This window comes from Cavia porcellus, unplaced genomic scaffold, assembly GCF_034190915.1.
Source record: "Cavia porcellus strain 051 isolate PalLab524CR breed Dunkin Hartley unplaced genomic scaffold, mCavPor4.1 scaffold_12, whole genome shotgun sequence".
NCBI classification, from domain to species: Eukaryota; Metazoa; Chordata; class Mammalia; order Rodentia; family Caviidae; genus Cavia; species Cavia porcellus.
The window spans coordinates 49,064,945-49,092,859 of NW_026947495.1; the positions used below are offsets into that span (position 1 = coordinate 49,064,945).

Consider the following 27,915-nt stretch of genomic DNA (forward strand, 5'->3'; position numbering starts at 1 on the left):
TCTACTCCACAAAGACTGCTAACTAATGGCTTTTTGTCTGCAGCAGAAAGAGTCCTTTGTGGTACAAAAATCTGTTTGCACCCCTCTCTCCATATGTTAGACACAAGGATGGTAATTGGTGGACACAAATGTTACTGAATAAACTGTCAGTGAGCGTTACCAATACTGGTCACTTTCTAAGTGCTGCGTTTCAATGTCACATCACAAACACCAGGTCATACAGTATTTCTATTAACAAAAGCCATCTTTTTCAGCCAGATGTAGATACTCTGAAAAGATGTGATTTGACAACGTGGTTTTGAAAAACCTCACTAATTTAATTTCTTTCTGTCTCAAAATCTCGCTAGCAAGGAGAGATTAGTCAAATGAGGCAGGGTTGAGTAGCCTGATACTATCTCAATGTAAATTAGCAGTAAACACTTAAAAACAAGGACGAGATATAAACATTAAAGCAAAAACTTTGGGTAATTGAATGCTGATTCAAAATGGTATTTAGCAGGAGAATATAATATACTACCTGCTGCTCAATTATCTATCATTACCTTCTGAACACTGTAATTGAATAAACAGGAAACTATTCATAATAATAAGTTTGTGCAAAATCACCCGTTTGCCGGAGTCTGGGGTGCACACTGCAGTCAGGGTGAACTGAAGGAAAAGCACTTATTGTAGCCTTTCCGTGGTTAGCTCATCTCTCTTACAACACAGAGCAGCACAGGACACCTGGGCAGTCCCCCGCGCTCTGCCGAAGTGACTGAGAAGCAGCCATTTCTCCTGCATTCTGCGAGTGAGCGGCATAAATCTCATTTGCTGCAAGACAGAGCCACCATTGAGCCTAACCCATCGCTGGCCTGCTGGGCAGGTGCGTAGTTCTGCTTAGCACATAAGTTGGCAAATAATTTGCCTTCTGGAATTTCCATTAGCTCTCACCACTTATTTGCTCTATTTATCTATTTCCCAATGATACTTTGTAGTTATGGTCCTTATATCACAGCTATGCAAACATTAGATTACACAGGACTCTTGCACACTAGGGCTCCTTCTAAGAGATTTAAATTGAAAGGCAACACAGGCCATTATTGGTCTATTTTCAGTTTTCATTATCAATAAAACAAGAGATCAGCATTTTCATGCTGTGTGAAACCTTTAAGGAAATGCAATGTTACTGTCATTATCTTTTAGACCAGGCTGCCCTGGCCCCACTAATGCAGAGGGAATGATGAGCCCATCAGAATAAAAAATAAAATAATGAAACCAGAATCACCGAGAGGCTGCTGAACAGGTCTGCTGCCTGGCCTTCTGCAAATGTCCCTTTGAATTTAGTAGAGCCTGGCTGGCAAAGACCACAGATCATGACAGAACATAAATTGGTCTCATAATGAGATTAGTAGGCAGGCAGAATAAATGTCTTGCTGCTATATTAGAGGCAGGCTTTAATCTGGTGTTTTCCTTGGAAATGATCATTTCTTTTGCAACAGGGGAACCATGATGCAACTAGTTTAAATCCAACAGATTTTGTTCTGCCACGTAGCTCTTTTTCATCTACCTCTGTCTTTTTAATAATAGTTTGGGGGAGGCATGTAAATGAGTTGTGAGTCTTAAAGATTATTACCAAAGTGAGCTCTGGGAACCTATGTTCATAATCATTAATCCTGTTCCCCATACTCCTTTTGAAGACAAGTTCTGTGCAGCTTCCCTGACCCTGCCTAAAGTGGAGCCTGCTGGGGAGGAGGTGGTGTGACCCCCAGGTCCTCTCCTCTCACTTTAGTCTTAAGGATCAAAGGCAGAATAGATTCGCTATTGTATTTGGGGGATATTTTAAAAAATCTTCACTGCAACTCTACTACTTAAAATCAGTGGAAACAAGTATCACATACTAAAGAGCCTTAAGAAAATGCCCAGATCAGGTGAACCCTGAGGTTCGGAGGTTCGGAGGTAGAACAAAAGCCTGCAGTATGGAGCTTGATTGCAAGGGACTTCCTCAGCTTGCAGCAGAAGGCAGTCTCACCTGGGAGCACAATACCTCCTCTCATTAAAAATGCAAGATAGCATCTCCTCCTGGATCCTTTCTACAGAACCTGATGCAGGTTCATGGACTGTGCCATACTCAGTAGTGAATACATTTAGTCAAAGCTTTCTGGGAAATAATCTCAGACTTTTCTGAGCCCCATAGAGTCACCAAGCAAGTTAAGAGGTCCTTACAAAAGGAAAAGGAGATCATTTAGGAGTATTTGACACTTCTGCACACAAGGCGCAGACAGTTTGATTTCCCTGCATTTCCTAGGGCCTTGCTAAAGCCTCCTATCTTCTCTGTGAAATGCAGATTAGGGTTAGATTACTGGCTAGCCTCTCAATTCCTGGCATTTTGACATATTGTTTTTTTCAGGCTGGAAAGAAACCATAGAAATCTTTTATGTTTGCATGTATGTTTTATAGTTTACAAGCATTATGTGATCTCACGAAATAAGTCCTTTTTCATAGTTGGTGCTTCCATCCAAATTCCGGATCTTGAAGTTCAACTACTTTAAAGAGAAATTATTTTTTGGCCCAATTTAATAAGTTTTTGCTTTCAACTTTCCACTTCTCAATAGTTGTATCTCTACCTGTGTCATTTCTATGTATCTAATTTGCAAATGTCAAAAATTTAAAGTCAATTCTCCTCCCATCCTTAATATTTTCTCTGTCCTCTGTTAACTTCTGCTTCATCAGATGCAATAGTTTAACAGGAGACAGACTAATTTTCCTCTAGGTAGGTGGCCCTGTGTTTACTGGCACTCTCTTCCAATTTGCCTCATTCATTTCCATAATAACTCTTTCTACCTTGTCCCACCACATCTGCCCCCCCCCGCCCGTCTGCTGCAGCTCCATGATTATAATTTAAATTACCAGCAGTAAATGAATTCACTTCGCCAAGTGCCCTCTACAGTTGGAATGTGTTAATGATTATCTAATGGCTTTCTTGTGTGTTGAACTCATCAAGTTAAAGTTTCATGACATAATCTCCCTAAAGGAATCTTGTGGATTATGTTTGCTTACCTCATATAGTGGAACTTGTTCTTGGGTTACAGCAAAGATCAGTAACACATTGTTTTGTACCACTTTATCAATGAGTTGTCCAATTGTTGGATATTCCTAAAAATCAATGCATAGATTTTTAAGTATTACCTTAATAAAACAATTTGTGTAAGGAAAATAATAATTATTTCAAAGATATTTTACTGAGCTAGCCACTTCAAAGCTGACAGCTATTATTGTATCTATTACTCGAAGCAAAGAAACACACAATTAAGCATTACACACTTAATTGGTTCAGTAATTGTTTTCCAAATCTAGTAAGTTTAGTTTGGTCCCAAGACTCAGCTCCTGCCAATGTGGTACCTCATGGTCACTCACTTTTAAGCAGATCACTCGATATTTATTTAAAGGCAAGGAGGAGAAGTATTTCTTATAAGTGCTCCTCACTGGCAGGCAGGAACATTAGAATGGAGGGAGAGGCATTTAGCCTGTGACGCATGTGACCAAGGAGGCATTTATAGCTCTGAAATTTTTACTGGAGTTTGATGAGGTGCCATGAAGGTAGAGGAAGGGATGATCTGCTGAAGAATGAGACGCTACGATTCCTGCACCTGTCTGATTTGTGAATTTCCTAAACTAATTGTTGAGATTGGTTTGTGCACCTTTTCAGTGTCATAAACTTGTTGATCGGGATCCTGCAGTATTTTCACAGGATGACTGAACACTTGCTGCCCTTCTGACTCACTGTTACATTCATTCCCACTTAATATGGTATTACTACTTAGAAACAAGGAAGTCATTAACTATCACATTTGAATGTGAGCTTTACTTTCCAAGTCTGTAAAAAACTGAAATTTGTTTGCCTGTCATATGAAACCAAATGTGGATGATGCCCAAAAAGAGAAGTCAAAGGAGGGAGTCACCTGTATCTGATTCAATTGAGAATGTGTCCATTCTTAAACAGCCCTCCTCTAATGGGATGTGTCCTTACCTTTTCCATAATGCTGCACATTTTTATCTAAAGTCCTCTTTAGGTACAAAGTTCAAGCTGATGGAAAAGTGTACTTTTATGTTGAATACTCAGCTGAATTTTCAACTGCAAATCTAGCTGCAAAGTACTTTCAATCACATTTGGATTACTGTTAGTACAGATTCCAGAGAATATGAATTTTCCTGAGTCCAGTATGTTCGGTTTCTTTGGCTTTTCAGTTCCCCAAACATTCAGCATCTTTCTTCCTCAAGTCTAGGTCCCACCAGTGCTGGCCCCTCATCTCCACATCTTCCCACACCTCTCAACTTCTGGCTGTGTGGAGCCAGGATCCTAACACAGATCCCACAGGAGTTGCATCTTTCTCTGTAAATAATATCTATTGGTTTAATCTCCACAACTATATGGCAGGTTCTAGGCCAGGAACAACATCCTATTATTTTGTGGCCCCAGGAATCTGGACCAGTTTTGGGTACAGAGGAAACGCTCTAAGGACCCAAGGGGTATGGAAATGGTCCAGGGCTTCTGTACAAATGTAGCAAGAATGAACTGAACTTTTGTTATGTGAGAAGTACGTATTAGGCAAGAGGTAGGGTTTGTTTTTACAGTCTTTCTGTTTTCAACGTAAGTATTATGGGACATTTGAAAACTTGCAAGAAAAGGGGAGTGAAAAATGTATCAGTTTCTCAGTTTCTTGCCTCTTGTTGACTAAAAACCAAAATGTTCTCATTCTCACTCTTATAATATGAAATGGCAGATTATGTGATTAAAGAATGCATGTTTCGAGAATACAACTCACCTAGAGTTACAGGAAAACATTCATGTCAAAGTTTAGAGATTTAGGTCAGGGAATGGTACTAACATGCAAATTGTTAGTTTGTAGAAAACACTTTTTCCAGGCGATAAACTTAAATTTTCTGAACCATATCTTCTCTTGCATTAAGTGGGTATATAACCTTCTCAGGATGCTGCTTCCTACTTCAGTTTCATACATGGTTGACGTCTACTGTGTTCCAGGCCCTACACTACCAAGAAACAAGAGATTCAAAAACAAAAACAAACCCAGCCCTGGCTCTGGGACTGTGCAGTAAAAACAGACAGAAATAAGCAAACCCAATTCTGCCAAGACGAGTAAGGACGAAGGGAGAGGCAATGGTGTTAGGACCTGGTGGAAGCCAAAGGGACCGCGCTGGAGACAGCTATGACTAAGTTGGATTTTAAAAGATAGTCAGGAGTTTCTCAACAACCTAGGAGGAAGGGCATTCCGAGAAGAGGGAATCACATAAACAAGCATAGCAACCATATGCTCGGGATATACAGAGTTCTGTTGAGGATCAGATGATATCACAGAGGTCAAAAGAGCTCTGCCAACTTTACAGTTCTACAGAAAGCCATGTGTTTTGCTTTTCAACATCAGCAGCATTTTTTAAATGACAGAAAATAAACGAAATGTTAGTAAGGATCAACCAATCAGTAGCCGACTAGTGGCTCTCCCAGGAGTCTATGGGTTATGGAAACATGGCATAATTTAGGGACAACCATTTCCAACAATCCTCAGATGTTACTGTTCTAGTCTGGGCCTGTCTTTCTGGGCTGTGTTTTGGAACAGAAAAAGTTACTCAGGCTGTTTTTTGACTGGCTCCAGGATCTTTCAACAGTTGAGGAATTCTAGGAGCACATGTGCCATTACAAATCCAAACTTCTTACATGTCCCCTCTACCCATCTGTGCTCTACTAATAGGGTTAGGAAGGGGTAATGTATTCATCTAAAAAATGTACACTGCTAAAAACATGTACACTGCTTTCATCAAGCTAAGTTATTTCATGTTGTGTTACAGCAACTGTTGCTTCATTTGCCAGTGTTGGCCCAGAAAACAGTCTGGGGTGCAGGGTACGTACCATGACAGTTGACATGGAGTATTCATTCTTGCTGTCCAAGTGACACAGCCCATCGTTGGGAATGACAATGCCTGCCAGTTTGCTGTCCATTCCAAAATGAGAATCGGCATCACTCACGAAGACTAGGAGATGGAGCGAATCATTCCGCCAGCCAATTTTTTCCTGCAGTAAGAAAGAAACTTCCAGGTTTCTTTGGGGAGAGGCGGGCACATAATAAATGTGGATCAATTCTGTTTAGACATGTTCCGGTTTTAACAACACACTGCTGGTCTATCTATTTTAACCTCTCTTACCCATTATGACTTGATAACATATTATAAACATGAAATTCTACAGCATTTGCTTTTTCCTGGATAACATTTTTGGATGACTTATGTTTCAGGGAAAAAATACTTCTGCTACAATCAGTATTCAGTTGATCTTGGCTTTCACATAATTAATTATTTTTACTGTTCAGATTTCAATTCACCAGAAAAATGAGGAAAGAAGGGGATGAGGTTCATAGAGAAAATTCCAGATCTAAGCTGAAAAAAAATTAGTCAAAATGCAACAAAAAGTGAATTAAAAGTAAACCTGCTCCATTAAAAAGATCACCTAACATTTAGGGATGCATTTCTTTTTTAAGTGATGCAATACAGAAGCTTTCTGATCAGGGTTGGTCGCACCAGGTCCTGCTGACTGTGACTGTCCACGGTTTGCATCTTAGCAGAGCTCCGCCCATTAGTATTAGTCCAGGAACCATTTAGGCAAAAAACTCATCTGACTGTTCCAGTCTTCCGTATACCTTTCCTTTGTCCTCTAATTCCTTGGCGCTGCCACCTTCAAGGAGCTTCAACTTTGTCCATTTCCAGATATTTCCCCCCAGAGGGCTGCATTCTAAAGACATTAGACTCATTATCATGATTACTTCTCAAATAGTTAAGGAGGAACAGGATTCCAGCAATGTCTTAAAGACCGTAGAACTTCTGATTCTTATTTTGTTGCTTCAAAACAATAACTATGTATTTGTAAGGTAGTTGTATACTGATTCAAGGTATTTTCACTTTTATCTTTACCATTTTTGTGTATAGTATCGGGGATTGAACCTAGGGCCTTCTCACTGAGTACAGTCCCAGAATTTAAATATTTTTGGTAATTTTGAAACAGGTCTCTCACTAAGTCTCTGGCTGGCTGTGATCACAGGCATGCTGCCTGTACGCCCAGTTTACTTTTTCATTAATGTTCTGCTTTTGATATTTTTCACCAAATTGAAAACCGAGATTAATCTGATCTTGATCTGTGAAAATTAGTCATTTTTGTCAAAAGTGCTAAATTTTTTTTACTTTACTTGAATGCTAGGCATATAAAGGAGTCCCTATTTCAATATGATTGAATTAAAATTTTTAAAGAAAATTTGTGTTTTAAAAAAGTATCAAGAGTAGAAATATGGCAATTGTAGGAAAGAAAATTATTTAACCTTTCCAATGCAGATTTGTGAATAAGTGGTGAATTTATGTTATCAAAATGGAACCTTGCTCTGCTCAGCATACCTTACACACAGCAGCTTGCATAATGGCATCGAATCCACCTTCAGGTGTGTCAATATTAGCAGAAATTTTCTGTTTCTTCACAATTTCATTGAATCTTTCAGCATCATTTGTCAATGGCAGAATGTGCTTGAATCCAAATGTAGGTAAGCAGATATATGGAATACTACTGCAAAAGGAGAATATAAAAATATTCTTGAAATACAATGCAACACACAGTTAGTGGATCTGATAGTCCAGCAACATTTCTTTTTTCTTTTTTTTTTTAATTTTATTTAAGGAGAAGAAAAAAACAGAAAAAGGGTACAAGTTATACAGAATTTCAGAAAAAATAAACAGTAGGAAATCACTAGTTAATAGATTACATATTGTCATCTTAGAAATAATTGTTCAAGTTACAAAATTAAAGCATATCGAGTGGACATTCAAACAGTGAGACTGCAAACAGTTCTGTTCAATGATCCAGTAAAACTCGGTAATATGGTTACCTATCTTATACACTTAAATATACATGCAGTTATGTCCTTTAGAGCACTTTCTGTTCCTCTCTTTTGTACAATGACAATTACATATTTTGGGTTTTATTACTCCCACTGTTCTTATTACTTTTTTTTGAAGAAAGTAAAACCAAATGTGACATAATAGGACAGAGGAGGTCAAATCAAAAGGATGGACATAATACATAATGTAAAAACAAAATACAAGGTGATCAACAATGGTTACCATTAATGCCTCTTGCTATCTTAAAAAGAATTGCCTATATCATCAGTTATAATAAAATTGAACAAAACAGTAAAGAACAAGACCAATAAAACCAAAACATTGGAGACATTAGAGGACTTCAAAAGAAGATAACAGTCAACAGCAACATTTCTTTAAATGAAGATTCACTTTTCTACAGGACCTGGATTCTGTATCTTGACTGGGAGTCTCACAGTAAAGGTTGTTGTCATCATCTTCTGTCCCATCACTTCCATGTGACTAGCTGAATCTTATTTAGACTTACTGTATGTCTTACTGACTCAGACTCAGATAAAAGGTAATCAGGTGTTCAGACTCTGCATTCCAATGACCATAATCACTACCTTCTATCGCCTCCCAACCCAAATCCAGCATTGTTTACATGATGACAAATTTTTGTATTCTGATATTTTAAGCTGTTGTCAAATATGACTCATTTCATAGCAAGTCAGAGAGGAACTTGTCTTCCTCCTCTGCTCCCTCTTAACCCCAACCCTGCCTGCCAAAGGCCCAGAAATCATAGCACGGCTCCTTGTTCTAGCATCCAACTCTACCACGATTGAACAGATGGTTAGGGATTAGCCTGGGAACAAAATTACCAGTTACAATATCAGGTTAGGGTAAAATCTGCACCAAAGGTAATATAGTTGAAGAAAAAGTGGTGATCTTAAGTTTAGTCACAGGTTATTTGGAAAAGTCAGTTACTAGTGTTGCAGGCAGCTGAATTAGTTAAAAATATTATAGGCAGTCAGACAGGGCTGGGCCCTTAAAGGAACCAGATCAGACACCTGTAACCTTGGAGGAGACAGATGCCTCCCACTGTGGGCCAGATCTCAAAACAAAAGTCAAAACATATGCAACTTTCTAAATAGGTATGGATCACCTTGACAAAGCCAGGAGCCACCATTCTAACCCCCTACAGGAAGAATCACTGCTCCATATGTGTGCCTCTTGCTATGTGACTCGCTTTCTCATTTGTCCCTGATTTGGTCAATTTTACCTGAACAATTAATCTGATTGGTTAACCATAGTTCGGTCCCACCTCATGCTTATCTACCTTGAGAGTTCCCAGTTTTCCCCATCTTGGACCCGCCTCACCTCATGATTTTTCTCTATAAAAGTCCCTAGGAAGGGCAGAGTGTTTGGCAACCCACTCGGGACCCCTTTTGTCTCTCTCAGACAGAAGCTTTCTTTTTCTCAATAAATATATTCTGCTTTAACCTCTGTTGTTCCTAAAATTAATTCTTTGATTTTAGAGAACATGAACGTGTATAGGACATACAGTAGGTCAGGAGTTTCACTAGCTACATGTGACTTTTTTTGTACTAGGTATTGTAGAACCTCTTGCTTGCCTGGCAGGCACTGTGCCACTGAGCCACACTGTCAACCCCTACACACGAATTGTTTCAGCAAGTTACTCAAGCCCTTCTTAGCTCTGGGCATTCATCTGCCAAGTGAGGATGACAGTATAGAACAGATGAGATCCTCAGATCAAAAGTATGAACACCACATGAAACTGTCACAAGAATAAAGTCTGGAGCACCACCATACCCTTAGATTGATGATCTGGATACGTTATTTTTAATTTTGTTTTATTACTAATATGACTGAGCTCTAGTCCATATTTATTGACATTGTATATTTATTCTTTTGTAAATTCACCAGCTTATATACTTTATTTTCTTCTGAGGTATTTTTATTTCCTAATTAAATTTTAAGAACTCTTATAAATACTTCTTTGCAGTTTTTCTAAATTTATGATTTTTTTGACATATCTTTCTTATACAGCCAAATTTTTCTCCACTTTCAAATATAAGAAATATATGAAAAAGTCTGATTTTTAAAAAAAATTGGTAATGAGGACAATTCAATACAGTTTATGTTTTCATAAGAAATTGTGTCATGGCTGATTAGAAGTATCTCCTAAGCAGATACTTCTAATTATCTTATTAGAACTCTCTGCTTTTAGAAAATGGGATGAAATTTTAATTTAAATCACTGAGCAGAATCATTTGATGGGAGACCATGTAGCAAAAACAAAACAATGGTAGAGGAGGGATCACGATTAAGATTATGAAACAGATTTCTGATTTAATCAGAGCTCTAATCAGTGCTCACATTTGGATGTTACTTTGCAAAGCAACGGAGGGAAAGGTACTTCTCAACAACTGGTGATTTTGATTCCCTAGACAGTAATGGATTTAGATTTTAAATGAAAGATAATTGTGAACGATAACAAAGAAGTAATGCATAAATGTTTTGTTAAAGTTTTTAAATAAATATTGATAAAATAAGGCTATAATACTAAGAGGTTAACATCATCTTTTTTGAATGGGATTGGAAATGATTTAGAATTCATTTTTTGTCTATAGTTTTACAGAGGCTTATTAACTTTATGTAAGAAATTATATGCCTGGAGTGACCAACAAATACAGAGAATGTTTTGATTAACATATTTATTATAGTGAAAGACATATTACCATTATTTCCTCTCAAAACACTTCCTGTCACTTTGAACACACATCCCATCATTCTTGGTAATGTGGCTTTCACTGTAATAAGTTCCCTAAAATTTAAACATTAACTATATTTGTGATAACCTCCTGTACTGTGTGTATTTACACACACACACATATATATACGAAATCAATTTAGCATTTCATGGTTCAGCTTCCTCTTTTGTAAAACTATAATGAATTCCTTACTGTAGGTGTCAAAAAGAACACAACACAGCATATACAAAGTGATATTAAGGCAAAACTGTTCAAAATGTTTGGAGGGAGAAAATTTAAATTTTGTGCTATCAAATATTTTAAAATGCATATTACAACTCAGCTATAAGTATAAAAATAAAAGCAAAAACATGTATTTTGTGTGGTATATTAAATAACAGCAGAGATGAGATGGGGATATAGTTTAGTGGCATAGTGCCTGCTTTGCAAGAACAAGGTCCTGAGTTCAATTTCTGGTACAAAAAAAAAATGTAATCACTTAGCAATCCTTCAGGATAAGATAAATTTTTAGTGATTTTTTTCCTACCCAATGAAAATAGAGAAAGCTACTCAAGAAAGTATTGGAGATTAGAATTTAAAAGATAGGCTTTTTTTTGTTTCCTTTTGTTATGCTTTGTTGTGTGGTACAGGGGATTGAATCCAGGGCCTTATACATGCTATACAAGTACTCTACCAATGAGTTTTACCTGCAACCCCCAAAGGGTAGTTTTTAAAGTATGGTACTCAGATCTATGAGATCCCTAAGGAATTCAAGAGGGCTTTTAAGATCACGCTATATCGCAGAGTAATACAAAGACGTCACTTGCCTTTTTTGCTGCATTGACGTTTGCCCTGATGATAGGAAAGCGGCAGTGAGTAAACTCCTGGTGTCTCAGCACAAATTAAGGCAGCACCACCAAGCTGTACACGCAGTCCTAATACTTTTTACAAGGAAGCACTCATCGTGATAGTAAACGTAAATTCTAGTTTCAGTTGATTGCCTTGATGAAGCAGTAAAAGTCATTAAATGTATTAAATATTCATCTTTGAACATGTGGGATTTTATTAATGCATAGGGAGTATGTGCAAAGCATTTCTGCTGCACACAAGTACAACGCTCATTGAAGTGAGCAAGTATGTCTGAGCTAACCAGGCCCTCTTCTCATGCAGCACTATTTTTATGTGAAAATATGACTGACAGTCAAACTATTATTCCAACCTGAGTGTTTGGCAGATGTGTTCTTAAAAGGGAGCAAAGTGAGATTGTCATATTGAGAAAAATGCCTGCCAGTATTTGTTGTCAATGACAAAGTTTAAGGTAACTAAAAAATTAGAGTTTAGGAAAGTGTTCATTTGCCACCCATGAGACTAACAATAGCAATATTCCCAAACTCTCAATACCTTAATTTACTTAATGCAATTGATGGCAATTTCTTAATATTGTGTCATGACATCTGACAGACTGGTATAATTTAGTTAACCAATTTTTTTCAAGTAACCAAACCATAATGCTGCAAAATTATCCATTTTTGGAAGAATCAAAGTCCAACACAGACCGCTGAATTTTAATGTAACAGAATATAAAATGTTCATCGGTATTGTTTCATATTCCACATCAAAACCTTCATTTGTCATCTAACGTAGATGCAATATCAAAGCATGTCCACAGACACTGTAAACACTCTGCCTTTTAGAGCTATATATCTATGTGCAGTTTGGCTTTCTTCATGAAATTCTATCAAAAAATAATTAATAAATTAAATGCAGAACCAGACACAAAAATCCAATTGCCTTCTCTTGACCCAGATGTTTAACAGCTTAGTAAAATGTAAAGCAATATCACTATCTTAGCACAAAAAACTTGATAATTTTTGTTTTGTGCTGGAAAATATGATTATTTTTATAAAATATGATATAGTAATAATTACATATTATTATAATTAAATAATTATTTTTTCAGTTTTACTGTTCAATAAAGTGACTATCAATAACATACAAGTAAAAGTCTTTGTAGGATCTTAAATTTTAAGTGTACAGAAGTCCTGAGGTCCAAAAGTTTGAGAGGAACCAGGTCAAAATAACTAGAGGTAAAATAAGTGTTAATGAGAAAAAGAAGGTCAATACTTGTTTTGAATATCTGGTATGCTCTGAGTGCATTCAATTCTCATGATTGAGAAATCAATATTATTATCCCCATTCACAGGAAAAGCAATTTAGCTGGTGTGCATCTTTGTATGAGGTGGTATTTGGACTGAGGAACTGAGAGAGCTAGGGATGGAAAGCAATGTGTTGCAGCGAAAAAGGACGTATTATTTGTAATTTTAAAACTCTACAATTTTTTAACTTTATAACTTGAATTCTGCCAGGAAGAATAAAAGAAGTACTTTTTCAAAACTGACAAATTGATTACATCAAGCATATAATGTTCTTCTGGATCCCTGCTCACTGTACCTAGTGCAGTGGTCTGGTCTCGCCCCTAGCTCCACTCTGGTGCTTACTGCTCATTGGGAACTTATCAAGGTCAGGCTCAATGCCAAAGGCTTTTAAAATTCATGATCTTATTTAGCTCTTACAGCCATTCTATGGGGTCAGTATTGTGATTCCAAATTTACAAAGGAGAAAAACTGAAGATCTGAGCGATGAAATGGCTCACCCAAGGTAGCATTAGGAGTGAGTGGATGAATGAAGGCTGGGGGCTGACTATGTGATATGCCCAGCCTGCTCCCCGAGGAACTCCAGCTCCTGGTGTAATGCACCAAGCTCTTTTCCTCAGGTATCTCTATAACTAGCATAATATTTGGTACAGTTGGATCTCAATAAATTTTTGTTGAACAAATGTATGCATGAATAAAATACATATAAATTAGAGCTAAATATCAAACTGCTTTGATTTTTCTAGAAGCCTCGTTAAGACAGGGTTTCCTTGTCTAAGGTGTTGGGCTGCCAACTCAGCTCACCCATCCAACCTTGTTAATTTTATTTTTTTTCCACTGCTAACATTCCAGACTCATTGTTTCAGATGGTCATTAACATATTTTATGCCACTTCCTCTTATCTGACCTATGACAGAAAGAATGATTTTAAATATATCCCCGAGAGAAAGCTAGTATTTTGTAATCCTTGGTAGAACTGCCCTACTAGACTCTATTGAAGTTTGTTGCAGGAGAAAGAATGAAGAAAGACTTAATCTGGCAAAGAAGTACAAATTTCATATAGGTACAATATCTCTGGTTTAAAGAAAAATGCCAGAAGCATCATACATGTTTTATATTAGACTTTAAAGCTGTTAGCACCAAGCTTATTTCCCTCAGTAAATGAATCCAACAATACCAATGATCATCCTTACTACTGATTACTCAGATTTTGAGAGTGCAAATCATTGTCACTCTTTCTAGAAATCTGTGTGTTCAGTGGTGCAGGAACTTCTCAATGCTGCATAGAGTCCATCTCTGGTGCTTCTTAGTAATCCTGTTTTTGGGGGTAGAGTCTGATTCCTTTGTAGCTCTCTGTGATCATGCGCAAGTCTAGGGTGTTGGGTAAGATTTCTAACAAAACTTGTTTGGAAAAATAAAATCCAACATTCATACGTAATATAACAAACCAAACAAACTTAACAAACAGAACACAGAAGGGAGTTTCCTTGACCTGATAAAGAAAGTCCAAACAACACTAGATAACAATATATTTAAATGTTGAAATTTTCCCCCCAATGGCATTATTATGACAAAGTTATCCTTTCTCACCAATGTAAAACTATACTGTTGACATTAGCTAGCACAAGTCAAGAAAAAGAGAAGAGAGGCATATATGTTATAGAAGTTATTAATAGATGACATGATCATGTACTCAGAAATCCTAAAGAATCTATGAAACCAGTCTAGAATTACTGTAATGAGAAAATTTATCAAGCTTGCAAAACATGCAAAATCAATCACATTTTTATAAATCACCAGCAAACTATTAGAAAATGGAATTTTAAATATTCCCCTTGGAATAAATAAAACAAAAGATGTGTAATATATACTCTGAAAATTTTGTTCAGAGGAATTAAATAAGGTCTGAAGAAGTAAAGATATGTGAAATGCTTGGAAGATTGGAGCATTCAGTATGTTTCAAATGTTTATTTTTCAAACTGATCTATGGTTTCAACAATCTTAGCATATTTCTTGATCTTAGCATATGCCAAAATCTTAGCGTATTTCTTGAAGAAACTGATTCTAAAATTTATATGCAAATATGAAGGAGCCAAGATAGCCAAAACAAAGGAATAATGAAGATAGAGGATATATTTCCAGACTTTTTATGAAAGTACAGTAACTAAGACAAATGAGGGATTAGTATTACCTGAGTGCAGTCAATGGGTGGATCAATGAAAGAGAATAGTGCCCAGAATTAGGTTCACTTATGTATATTCAATTACTTTTTAAAAAGACATCAAGACAATTTGGTGTGGAATATCTTGCTTAAAAAACTGCTAGAACAATTGGACATGATGGCACATGTCTGTAATCCCAGCACTTGGGATTCTGAGGCAGGAGGATTGTCATGAATTCAAGACCAGCCTGGGCTACAAAGTTAGCTCAAGACCACCACTTATATAGTGAATGCAACACCTTCAGTCTGTTTATCCATGTACGAAAAATAAAAACGTATCCTTACCAAGATATATATGCAAGTGATCATGGCAGCATTTTTCATGACAGCCAAAAAATGGAAACAACATGAAGGTCTATCAATGAGTAAACATACAGTAAATCCTTAAGTGGGCTAGTTATTAAAACAGAAAAGACCAAACTGTTGATCTGCACAAAATCATGAATAAATCTTGACAACATTATGTTGTGCAAAATACACTGTTTGATTCTATTTACATAAAATCTAAGAATAGACAAAATTAGTCGATAGCAATCAGAAGGCACATCCCTCTGAGGAAGTGGAATTGAGTTACTGGGGCATGGAGGAAACTTCTAAGGTGATGACAATGTTTTGTATCATGTCTTGCGTGTTAATTATATTGGCAGGTTCAATTATCAAAAGCCATTAAACTGAGTGTTTTTGATGGGTATGTTTTAAGTGCATGTCAATTATTGCATTCAGAGGAAGCACAGAGTGTCAGTCTTTTGTTTGTTTGTTTGGAGACAGGATCCTATCATGTGGTGTGGCTGGCCTTTAACTCTCTTTTGTAGCCCAGATAGGTCTTGAACTTGGTGATCCTCCTATCTCACCCTCCTGAATACTGGGATTACAGCCACCATGCCTGGCCAAAGACAGGGCCTTTATTTATTTGCCCCATTTTCTCTGTTATATTGCTGAAATGAAGAAATAATGATTAATGCTCCAAGAACCTTTTTGGACCATGAATATAAAATTAAAGTGCTAAGGATGGTGGGCAGAAACAGAAAATGTTTAGGTTTCTGTTATTTGTGGAGCTGCTATACAAGCCCTGAACTGCCTTTCTTTGGAATTCCTTTGTGTGGAAGATAAAAAAAAAAAATCTTTTAAAGTCATTGTCTCAAGTACTTCCGACCAAACATAATTCCTAAGAGATACGGTCATTGATAAATTCCTTTCCCGATTAGATTATTTTGGCTCTGTTAGATTACAGGTAGGAACTAGACTGAAGTGTTTTTTTTTTTTTTTTTTTTTTTTTTTGTCTTTTTCATTTTTATCGGTACCGGGGATCGAACTCACAACCGCCTGCTTGCAAGGCAGGTGCTTATGCCGCTGAGCTAAACCCCCAGCCCCGACTGAAGTGTTTTTAAGGAACATACTGAAACCTGTTTATCTTATATAGAGACTGATGCCTCTGTTGTATAACAGTGTTAAACTTTTGGAACATCATTTTGTTTGTACCAGAAGGCATAGCAAAGAGCTTGGTTTGGGGCAAATCCAGCTTGTGGTGCAATCACTGATTGTTCATGTGGCCATTGGCAAAGTACTAGCCTCTCAGAGCCACTGTTACTTTCTCCCAGTAGAGGGCTGATGAAACTCCCTTTAAGCTGCTGTCATTACAGAGATTAAATGAGATCATCTATATAAAGTCTTCACCATGGGTCTGGCACAGAGAAAATGGCAATTCTTTGCTACAAGAGTATTAAACAACTTGACTTCCAACATGTCATTGATGGTCAGTAAGCCATCATAGTTATTTGCCCTTGACCATTACCTGCATAATATATAGTGTTAATATCTAACTACAGCATGTTCTAATGGAGTCATTGCCCCATTTCCTACCGAATTTAATAGTAGTGTTGGCTGCAAAGTCCTTCTCCAAACAAAGAGTGAAACCCACATTTCGCAAAATACCTCAGAGGAAGATGCAAAAATGATTTTGGTAGAAGTCATTATAGTGGAGAAAGATTGAGAAAATGCACGTCCCTGTTAGAGAGTGGTGGTCACTGAGGATCAAAGGCCTCTGAGGGGCCAGATTCGAACAGCTGAATAGAGCCTCTGGAAAGGTTCAGTCCTTTTGCCTGCAGAACACAAACCCAGTTCACCTATCCAGGAGGCAGAGGCTGCTAGGACTCAAGGCTAGAACTGTGCAGTTAAATGACCTCAGTTTGGCTGCAAACAACCTGGGCCCTGAGAAAATTGCTGAGATCCAAACAGACACGATGGAAATGTCAGGGAGCTGACAAGTTCCTGGCAAATGCAGCTCAGGGGGTGGGGGTGGGGAAATCAGTGCACAGTTGTGCCAGAGAATCACTTACTCACCTGCAAGGGTTGGCAATTTCCTCTGGTGTTGTTTTCATAAAAGGGGAGACGGGTTTTTCTACAAAAGAGCCGAAGCCCAGTCTAAAGTTGCTAGTTAATTTAGACATCTCCTTGGAAAGCAGGGAGCCCAGCTCTTTGATTGTGTTGAGGTCATCGTCCATGGAGGCGGAGAGGTCCATGAGGTAATACAAGTCCACTGGGTAATCCTCGGTCTGGCGGACTTGCACTTGCAGCGTCTGCTCGCTGCCTGCAAAGCCCCACAAGAAAAGAAAATTCATAAAAATATGAGGTTTATTTGCAGCTAGCTGATTGCCTTACCAGCCGCTACTTCATTTTTCTCTTTTCTTTTCTTTCCCTCTCATTCTTTTCTTCCTTCCTTTCCTCCCTTTTTCTTCTTCCTTCCCTCCCCTCTTCTCCCTCTCTCTGTCTCTGTCTCTCTGTCTCTCTCTCTCTCTCCTTCTTTCTTGTGACAGGATTTTGTGATGTCGCCTTGGCTGGCCTTGCATTCTTCACTGTCCTGTCTCAGCCTCCTGGGATTATAGGTGTAGACCTGTAAGCTGAGTTCTGTTGTTTCAGTTCAATTATAATTTACCAAAGATACATACAATGTGATGAACTATGTGGTAGGGTTTAGAAATGAACAAGCCCATGAAAGTCTTTCAGCAGTGAGCTTAGTAGTGCTAAAGCAGGCATAATTTAGGATATTTTATATCTCCTTGGGAGAATTAGCATCCGTTTAGATGAAAGATAAGCTGATTTTTTTGTGAGTGGTTTTAGAAAAGGTGAACCAAACAAAAGACAGCTTAAATTTACATTTTGACCCTTAAAGAAATCTGAGGTAAGCCTGAGCAACATTTGACTAATTCACATGGTTATTACTAGAGAACACTTCTTTACTAACACATTTAGAGTGCAAGTGATCAACATGAATAAAGAAAGGTGTTAGCAGTTTTCTAGAGAATGGAAAGTCTGAATCATAATCAATGATATATGATATACAAGAGTATATTAATGTAATAGCAATATTACCACATGTAGTGTATTTATTAACAAGACTCCTCTTTCTTCTATTAAGAAATCATACCATACCTGGTCTTAATTTAAGAATCAAGTTTTGAGGCGCAATCTGAACAATGTCAGAACTATTCTTCTGTCTGCCTATACTGAGAGGCTTATTTTTGAGTATTTCCACTTGGGAGACAGGGTTTTCAATGAAGGTTAATTGACATCCTTTGGCTAAAAGGTTTGCTGGGGTATCACACCTCTCGCTAACTCCAGATGGGTGAGTAAAATTCTAAAACAGAAAAAAAAAAAGAGAGAGAGAGAGAGAGAAAAGACAAATCTGCATTTCTTTAGAACAGGCCATAATTAAACTTTTAAACATGCTTTGCTAGTTAAGCATCTTGCCCTGCTAAGTATGTTATATCCTCACATGACTGATGATGATTGTAGGTCTAAAGTTAAGTTATAGCTGAATACCAGAGAATTCTGCCAGTAAAGTTCTGAGTAAAACTGGAGGGTCCTGTAATTATATTTAATTGAATTCCTGTAGCAGTTCTTTACTAAGACAAGGTCTGCTATGTAGTTCAATCTGGTCTTGAACTCTCTACAAAGGCCAGACTGGCTTTAAACTCCGGTTATTGTCCTGTCTCAGCCTCCAGAGTGCTAGGATTACAGGTGTGCACCACCACACCTGGATTTGCAGTTTTTACTTTTTAAAAGTTGTTTCTTTAAAATTTTATCTTATGTTGTTATAGATCCTTAAAGTAGTTGAATTCATAGAGTTGAAATTCTGTGAAATTACTTGTTAGAGATAACCTATTTATTCCTGGAATCCTAGGACTTTCTAAGCTTTATAGCATGTCTACTACCAAATTCACTGACAAAGAAAGACTTTTCCTTAGGTTCCTAAAGGGCCAGGATTATGATATCTCCCTAACTGGTACTCTGTACCAGTTTTTATTCATTGACATGTTACATTACACTAAAATCAGCCTCTTGGGGGCTGGAAGCATAGTGCCGTAAAATGGTCTAGTTCAAGGTCTTTTAGAACTTTCCAAGATTTGAAGATGAGGAAGGAAAGTGAAAGAGAAGATGGTTTAAAAGCCTACATTCTGTACAGAACTCTGGCATTTCCTAGGCCCCTTTAGATCCACCTGCGGACCAGGGCAGGGAAGTATAGCATTTCCCAGTACAGATGTGGCCATTCTGATTCTGCTGACAGAGAGATGGAGCAGAGGGATGAATACCTGTCTCCCCTGACAATAGAGGCTTCTCCAGAGCTGAACTTGAGGGCTGTTTACTCAAGCTTAGCAAGAGCACTTACATTCTTTCCCTTGCCCTTTAGAAGTCTAAGGGTTTTTTTTTTTTTTTTTTTTTTTCTTGGCCTGTTAGGAAAGTGACATTTCTTCTGAAATTTACTGTTAAGGATACAATTTGGTATTTGCCAGTCAGGCCTGAGCCAATTTGAGGCTCTCACCCAGTCACAGCAAATGATAACTTCCTCTGATGCAGTGAAGGCAAGGAGTAATTGAAGGTTTCAGAACCCTTCTTGACATAATGAAGTTGCTGTCAGGTGTGGTCACTGCCTTTGCCAAAAGTTAAGAGGTGGTGTTAACCACAGAAGCTATTTTTTATCTGCCCTAGAAGCAGAACTTACCTACTGCTCCTCCTCCCTCAACTGATACACTGATGATTTCTTCTATTAGAATGACTTCTTAAAAAATACAGCCATTAGATCTGACAGTCATTTTGATTGCTAAATATTTTCCTTAAGTAAAGCTATCAGTAGCACCATGGGAAACTCTTTTAAATTAATGTTAAAAAGTATGTTTAAATAAAAGTGTCAAACTGATTTGTTATTTAAGTTTCTGGTATAAAACATGTGAGTTAGTCTCTGATTTAATATACTTAATTCTGCTTTTTCTTTTCATTTTTAATTTTATCTATCCTATCTCATCTATATCTATCCTCTATCTATGTATCTATCATTTATTTATTGTGTAGTTCTTGAGATCAAACCTAGGACCTCACACATGCTAAGCAAGCCCTCTCCACTATGAAGCTACAGCTCCAACTCCTCTCAACTCTGTTTTCTATACATGAGCTCAAAGAAGTATGTTCCTTAAATTTCGCTTGTGCCCATCAGTTGAGGTAGTGGTGGGTCAGTGAGCCAAGTTTGTGTTCTCTCTCTCTGTGAGTCCTCATGTGTACATATGTAATTTGGTGTTTAACAGTCATAGCCTAGTTCTGAGTTATGTGCCTAGATTTGTTTTCCTTTGGACATGCTACTTGGCTTTTGCCATATTTCACATCATAGTCTTTGATTTAAGTTCTCTTTATGAGATTCGACAGATAGAGACTTGTCTTAAAAATTTAGTAAGTTGTCATATACGTTTATTACCATGAATCATTTGTAGATTTCTTTATATAGTTAGAGGATAGGCAAAGACTCAAGATAACTTGTTATACATTCTCTAATCATCTTCATACGAATTTGTATAGTTTGCAGTTTGACTAGATAAGGACTGTTTGGGGCTTTGTCATTGAAGTGGTCACTAAGCTAATGAAAATGAAAAAAATTTTAAATGGCACAGAAATGAATGTTTCTTCCAAACCTAGAATACTCCTTAAAGAACCTATCAGTGGTACACAGGAAATCCTAGTTCCCAAATAGAAAATGACTACAGTGTTAATATCAAATGTTTATATTTAGAAAATATCATCTCAATGATTTCTGACTATCCAGAGAGCCTCAGTATTTTTTATGTAACACATTATAAATGGCTTTAAAATAAAAGGAAAATTCAGGTTAAATAAAAGATACGAAGTTAAGTATTTTTAAAGAATAATTTGATATCCACTCTTTCTGTAAATTGTTTTTAAAAGTAATCACATGTCTTTCACTTTGATCCATGCATACTTATGTTTTTCTTTCTTGATGTATTTTACTCTTATAACTTCATTGAAAGTACACTATCAGAGCTGTCACTGAGGACGTGAAGTAGCTGCAAACAGGCTTTAAAAACATGTTGAGGTCATTTGTTTTACCTCCTGGGAGCACCAGGCACACTGAGGTCCAATGAGCAAGCAGTCGCCACAGGTCTCTGCACCTTCCATGGCACAGCCACCTACATCCAAACCCAGCAAGAGGCAAGAGATTACGGTCACTTCCATCCACTCCTTTTAAGAGACCTATGCTTCTCAGATTACTTGAACAAAACAATATCGAAGTTGAGTCTTGTTTTTAAAGATTGGCCCTCACAATGTTAGCAATTCTCACGAAAATTGGTATTTTAGATCTAACACACTGCAAATACACATGCTTTGTAAACCAGACATTACCGTTTACTTTTTCTTAAAATTTGAAAATATCTAACTGCTCACAAACACAAATTCATCCTGTTTATTAGCCTTATTCATCATCTGCCACTTTTATTAAAAAAAAATTGTAGCCATTAAACTTGCTACTCTTTTAAGTGCAGTATTTTTGTAGTAGATCTTTTTTCTTTCTCAAGATTATTAGACTTAAGTAGTAAATCCTTGTTATAGAATAAAAAAAGGTTTCCAAAACAACTGTCACAATAGCCTCAAGAAGCCCTATTGTCCAGTAATATATTTTAATTAAAATGCCGGTGTAACCCTTGTATTTATTTATCTTGAGCTTTAAACATTCACCATGGGAACAGCCCAGTGTTTACCTGTAATTTATTAAAGTGTTTACCTGGTGGCAAAGAGCTATCAAACAGATCATATAAAATACGACTTCATATTTAGCTTCTGAACCAAATAACAGGTTTGTCAAGCACACTGTAAAAACAATATATCGGAGAAGTTGGGTCTTACCTCGTACGTGATCATCCCTTCCCAGAAACAGAAAGAAGAAGCAAAGCAGCTCAATCCCCATTCGTTTCACTTCTTGCTGTGAAGACTGATTAAAAAATGAATTACCTTCAACGTTACAAGACCAAAGTTGAATATCATTAAAGTCTTTCTTCCTTGAAGTGTAAAATTTTAAATACTACTTACACTGCTTTGAAAAGAAACTTGAGGTGTAAATTAAAAAGTTTTCATTAAGACTAAAATGAAAACAGAGGCTACCTGGACAGGTAAAGAAGAAAAGCTGTGTTTAAAAGCAACTTCAACATGATTTACTTCCTTGTTCTCCTTATAAGGAAGGCAGGTGTACGATAACAAGAAGGTGGAGAAACTCATTCAGTAGAAATTTTGTGTTCTATTGGTCTCTCTGCATCCTACAGAAAGTTGATACCTTTAGTTAAATATTAATCAATGAAATGACAAAAGGGCAATTGAAATACAATTGTTTCTGTAATAATTTTAATTTAATGCAAACTGTAAAGATTTGAAATAAAAGACAAGTTTTACATTATATGTAAAGAGGATTTGAAAAATAAGCTATCTAAAATACCTGAGATTTTTGTATGCCATGTTAAGTCCTCTGCAGAAAATTGAAATGAACTCTGAAAAATAAAAGTATGATTTTGCAGCCAAATTAGAAATTGGGCTAGGGAATGAAAAACAGTATTATTTTTCAATCAGAATGAAGATATTTTTTCCAGGAATATAAAATTCTTATTTTAAAAGTTATATTAAAAATAATTGTAGTGTATGAAAATTATAATAGAGCAAAATAAAATAGTCTGCAAACAATAGCAACAATAAATGTCCAACATTGTGAACTCCTCAGGTTAGGGACAGAAGTCTCTTCCTAAGGTTCTGTTCCAGGGCTGGGGGTAGTTCAATAGCAGAGCATTATGGTATTATTCACTGTGATACTCAAGGTCCTAGAAGTGTGTATACACACACACACACACACACACACACACACACACACGGTTATGGAGACAGAGAGACAGAGATGTAATGTACTGTTGAAGCTTTTAGCTTATCACTTAGAACATAGGAGATATTTGTGAAATCAAAGTCAGTGTGACAGATCAAAATATATATAAGGGGTCACTAAATTCATGAAGTAGTTTATATCCTACCCCTCAACAGATCCAGGAGGGTATTCTGGGATTTGTTAGAAATTGTGTACAGGTAAGAATAAAATACTTTGTCACTCTAAACTCTCTAACCCAGACAGGCTTCTTGGAGGTGGGGTTTATGTCCTAGGAGATTATCTTTAAAGATGTCTTTCTAGGCAAGCACGTGAAACCCATAACAAGTTTGTTTTGAAACCCAAAACAAACTTAACTTAAACTTTTAGATTATTCCTGAACCTTTATGTTCAGTTTTGAACAGTGTGATACACCCAAAAAAACTGGAAGAACATGGTAAGAATCCTGCTGTGAGAATCCATAATTATTAGAGAGTTAGAAAAAAATGCCTTTGGGGAGAAAAAAATGCAGCTATACAAAATCAATTGACTTAGCTTGAAGAAGAAAGACTGAGACATAAATTTCAGTTTTCCTAATATTACCTCCACTTTAAAATGCAGAATTTGCTGTTATTTATTCATTCATTTAGCAAAATATTTACTGAGCATTTCCTTTGCACTAAATATATATCTATTTTAATTAACACAATAATTGCACATATTTTTGGTTTATAATGTAGCATTTCAATACAAGTATACAATGTGAAATGATTTTCAGGCTCACTGACATATCTATAACCTCAGGAATATATCATTATTTTTGTGTTAGGAACTCTGACAATCTTCTGTATTTGGATATTTTAAATATTCAATTAATTTTTGTTAATCATAGTTATCCTGCAGTGCAATGACACAGTAGAAGACACTACTCTTGATCAGCTGTGCCTCTGCACACTAGCCATTCCTCACAGGCTTCCCAGGCTCTGGTGTCCTCTGTATTTCCTAATTCTTTCAGATGGACTCTTTAACTTCCACCCATAGGTGTGCATTATCTATTTCACTTAACATGATATTCTCTAGCCCCATCATGTTGCTGCAAAACACAGAGTATCATTTTTTATGGCTGCGTAACATTCCATTGTACATATGTAATGCCTCATTTTCATTTTCATTTTCCATTTACTGTCAGTGGACATCTAGCCTGATTCCTGATCTGAAGTATTGTGAACAGTGCTGCACATAAACATGTGAGGGAAGATGTCTCTTTGACATATTTTTTTCTTCTTCCTTAGATAAATACCCAGAGTGTTATTGCTAGATCATAAGGCAGTTCTATTTTTATTGGTGAAGAACTTCCATATTGTTTTCCTCCATTGTTTATTGAGGAAACTCTACATTGTTTTCCATAAAGCCAAACATTAGTTTTACTATGTATTTCTAACAATTGTTTTAGCACGTTTGCAGTGCATAATAATTACATTTACTGTGGGGCAGTTGGCCATGTGCATAACACATCTTAGTTCTTTTTTTTTGTCCCCTTCTCCTCCCATCCTTCCATACTCCTTCTAACTCTTGTTCCCCTTCCTGTTTGCAAAAGCTGCCTTCCCATTTTTCTTCAATTCTCTCTAATTTTTTCCCTTTTCCCTGTCCTTTTTCCCTCCTCTATTTTTTTATTCCTTTTCCTATTTGAAAATAATCTCCCTATTTCCTACTGTCTGTCTATCTTTTAATTTGGTCTTTGTATTTTGAATTTCTCATGTAAGAGAAACCATGCAAGATTTTTAAACTTCTGTGTCTGATTTAATTCATTTAACATTGTGGCTTTAAGGTGGATCCATTTACCTAAAGGCCACAGTTTATCCTCCTTTATGGCAGAGTACTACTCCATTGTATATAAATACCACATTTTCTTTATCCATTGATCTATTGATGGGCACACAGGTGTTTCCAAGATTTAGCTATTACTAATTGGATTAATTGTGCGTCTATAAACATGAGTATGCATGTATTGCTGTAATATAATTTTAACTCTTTTAGGAAGACATCTATGGGAGGACAACTAGGTTAAATGGATTTTCTATTTTTAATGTTTTGAGGAATCTCCATGTGGATTTCCACGGTTGTTGTACTAGTTGACATTTCTGCAAATGATGGAGAAGTGTTTCTTTTTCTTTGTAGTTTTGCCAGTATTTGTTATTATTTGATTTTTTGGTGATAGTCTTCTTTCTGGAGCAAGATGTTGTCTCAGTTTTGTTTTAATTTACATATCTCTAACTACAAAGACGATCTATGTACTAGCCATCTGTACTTCTGAGAAGTGTCTATTCATTTCAGTGGGTCCAGTTTTTGACTGATCTTTTATTTTAGAGGGTTAATATTTAAGTTCTTTATATATTCTACATATTAGTCTTCTGTCCAAGTAATAGCTGGCAATTTTTTTTTTCCATTCTGTTGGTTGTCTCTACACTCCATCAGGTGTTTTCTTAGCTGTTCATAAGTTTTTAATTTGATATGATCCCACGTGTCTAGAGCCCACAACAAGGACTCACACTGTCTGTTTTACAGATCTGCGCTGAGAAGGCCCAAAGGTCAGTGGTGGAAGCCAGAAAGTGTATGCCAGTGTGGTAAAGGAGCTGTGCAAGTAGATTGAGGATTCTGCGCTGGAGCCAAGAATAAATAATAATAAAGACCAGAGCTGTGCTGAAAAACACCACAGCCATCCTCAGCAACATGGAGGTCCCAAGCTCATTTGATGATAAGAACAGTTGAGTACGTGCCAGAAAGCCAGCATGATGAATTTCTCTTGGAGATTAAACGGCACATATCTTCCCTTCTGGAGCCAGGAAGCAATGCTCAATGTAAGGATCAGAGCTCCCCCTAAGTGAACCACAGCCACTCTCACCAACATACCACCCAACCACAGCCACTCTCACCAGTCCCCGAGGACAATGGCCGAACTCACCCTGGGGAAGCTCTTAATGAGCTCCTCCAGGAGAACCAACAGCTCCAACAGCAACACTTAGAGAAACTCACAATGCCTCGCTCTTCTTCTCCAAATCTCTATGTATGCTGGCAACCTTCCTCAGGTGGGATATCTATATCCAGCACCATGCTAATTTAATTCAGATGGTGTTAAACTGCCCATCAGTTTTTAATCTGTGACACCTGATCTCAACATAGTCCTGGAAGTTTATATTTGTAATCCTATGAAAAAGTTATTGGAATTCTAGTAAATCAATTCCAATCTACTACTTCCAGTGCAACCCAGAGCAAGAATAAGGACACTAAGACATATGTATAATTGTGGGGGGTCCAAGGAGTTCTAAATCTGGCCAGAATAAAGTTTCATAAGAATAAAAGCCTTGATCCAGGGCCTAACCAGAATTGTATTAATTCATGAAGAAGGGAATGGCTTCAGGACCAGTGACTGTGAGAATGATGAGAGATCGTGAGTCTGTGTAGGAGGCCTGAAAGCATCTCTGCAATATGCAGAGAGAGGTATATGCAGAAGGAGCAATCTGCAAACATAATTGAGGTAGCACTTAATGTTTATGGGGTGGTGCCTCAGCTCTGACAGCACACTTTTCTGCTCTGGGAAGTCACAGCCTCTTATCTCAAGGTCAAGCCCAGGTGACAGCCCTGGAGCAGTGGCTCTACACCTCGTGGAGCTAAATGATAGTTTAATGGGAGTCACGGGGTCAAGTCACTGGGCTCAGAAACAGCAACTCTCACCTGACTTCAAAGATTATTTCTTACCTTTTGTTTGTCTGTAATTTAGTATTATTTTTCTACCCTTTTGTTGTTTAATCTCCATGTATTTTTTTTTTTCGTTTCCTTTTCTTTAAATAAAAAAAAAAAAAAAAAGATTACGCCTCAGCATCTCAGCTAGCCGTATTTACACTGTGTAGAACTAACTGAAGGGAAGAGAAAATGGTTTAGCCAGCTCTGTACATATCAATACATGGAGACAGGGCTAGCTTTAGCCAAAAAGGAGATAATTGCTCTTTACTCAAGGAGAGTCGTCCAGGTGGTTCTCCACAGTGCTATGAATGATATTATTCTAATTTATTTCTCGGTGAGTTTGCTATTGGTTTATAGGAGTGCTGTAGACCTTTATATGTTGATATTGTATCCTACTACATTCCTGGATTTGATTATTAATTCTAGGAGACTGCTGTGGAATTTTGAGGGTCTTGTAAATAAAGGATTATGTCATTTTTAAATAATGATACTTTAACTTCTTTTCCTGTACACATCCCTTTTATTTCTTTCTCTAGCTAATATTTAAGGCCTATGTGGAACAGGAGAGATAATAGTGGAAATCTTTGTCTTATTCCTGATTTTAGAGGAAAGTTTTTTTTTTTCCTATTTAATGTGATATTGGCATTAGATTTGTCATAAATGACTTTTTTATCAAATTAAGATAAGGTCTTCCTATATCTATTTTCTTCAAAGTTTTAATCAAGAAATGGTGTTGAGCTGGGGATATTGCCCAATTGGCAAGAGCAAAGTCCTGAGTTCAATTCCTGGTCAAAAAAAAAAAAAAAAAAAAAGAAAGAAAGAAAAAAATGATGTAGGCTTTTTGTCAGACTTTTACTTTTATCTATCGAGATGATCATGTGATTTTTGTTCTTTGCTTCTGTTTATGTGATGATTTACATTTATTGATTTGCATATTTTACCCCTGGCTTGCTTGTTGTG

General features: G+C 36.9%; 1 protein-coding gene across 7 annotated transcripts in view; it reads right to left on the reverse strand.

The window, feature by feature from the left end:
• Nucleotides 1–27,915, reverse strand: part of Itgb6 (integrin subunit beta 6) — a 127,786-nt gene that overhangs the window by 49,572 nt on the left and 50,299 nt on the right. The window contains exons 2-10 of one of the 7 annotated variants that reach the window (XM_013142436.3): nt 22,804–22,855; nt 22,476–22,627; nt 22,221–22,305; nt 21,426–21,505; nt 18,465–18,669; nt 17,376–17,622; nt 7,432–7,597; nt 5,903–6,064; nt 3,037–3,132 (exon numbers count right to left, since the gene is read on the reverse strand). In XM_013142436.3, the coding sequence (XP_012997890.1) occupies nt 3,037–3,132; nt 5,903–6,064; nt 7,432–7,597; nt 17,376–17,622; nt 18,465–18,669; nt 21,426–21,505; nt 22,221–22,305; nt 22,476–22,589 (1,155 nt within the window). In that variant the 5' untranslated portion in view covers nt 22,590–22,627; nt 22,804–22,855. Of the gene's footprint in view, nt 1–3,036; nt 3,133–5,902; nt 6,065–7,431; nt 7,598–17,375; nt 17,623–18,464; nt 18,670–21,425; nt 21,506–22,220; nt 22,306–22,403; nt 22,628–22,803; nt 22,856–26,176; nt 26,269–27,915 lie in introns of those variants that run through there. The other 6 variants (XM_063259149.1, XM_013142437.3, XM_013142438.3 and 3 more) reach the window with 6 other exon arrangements.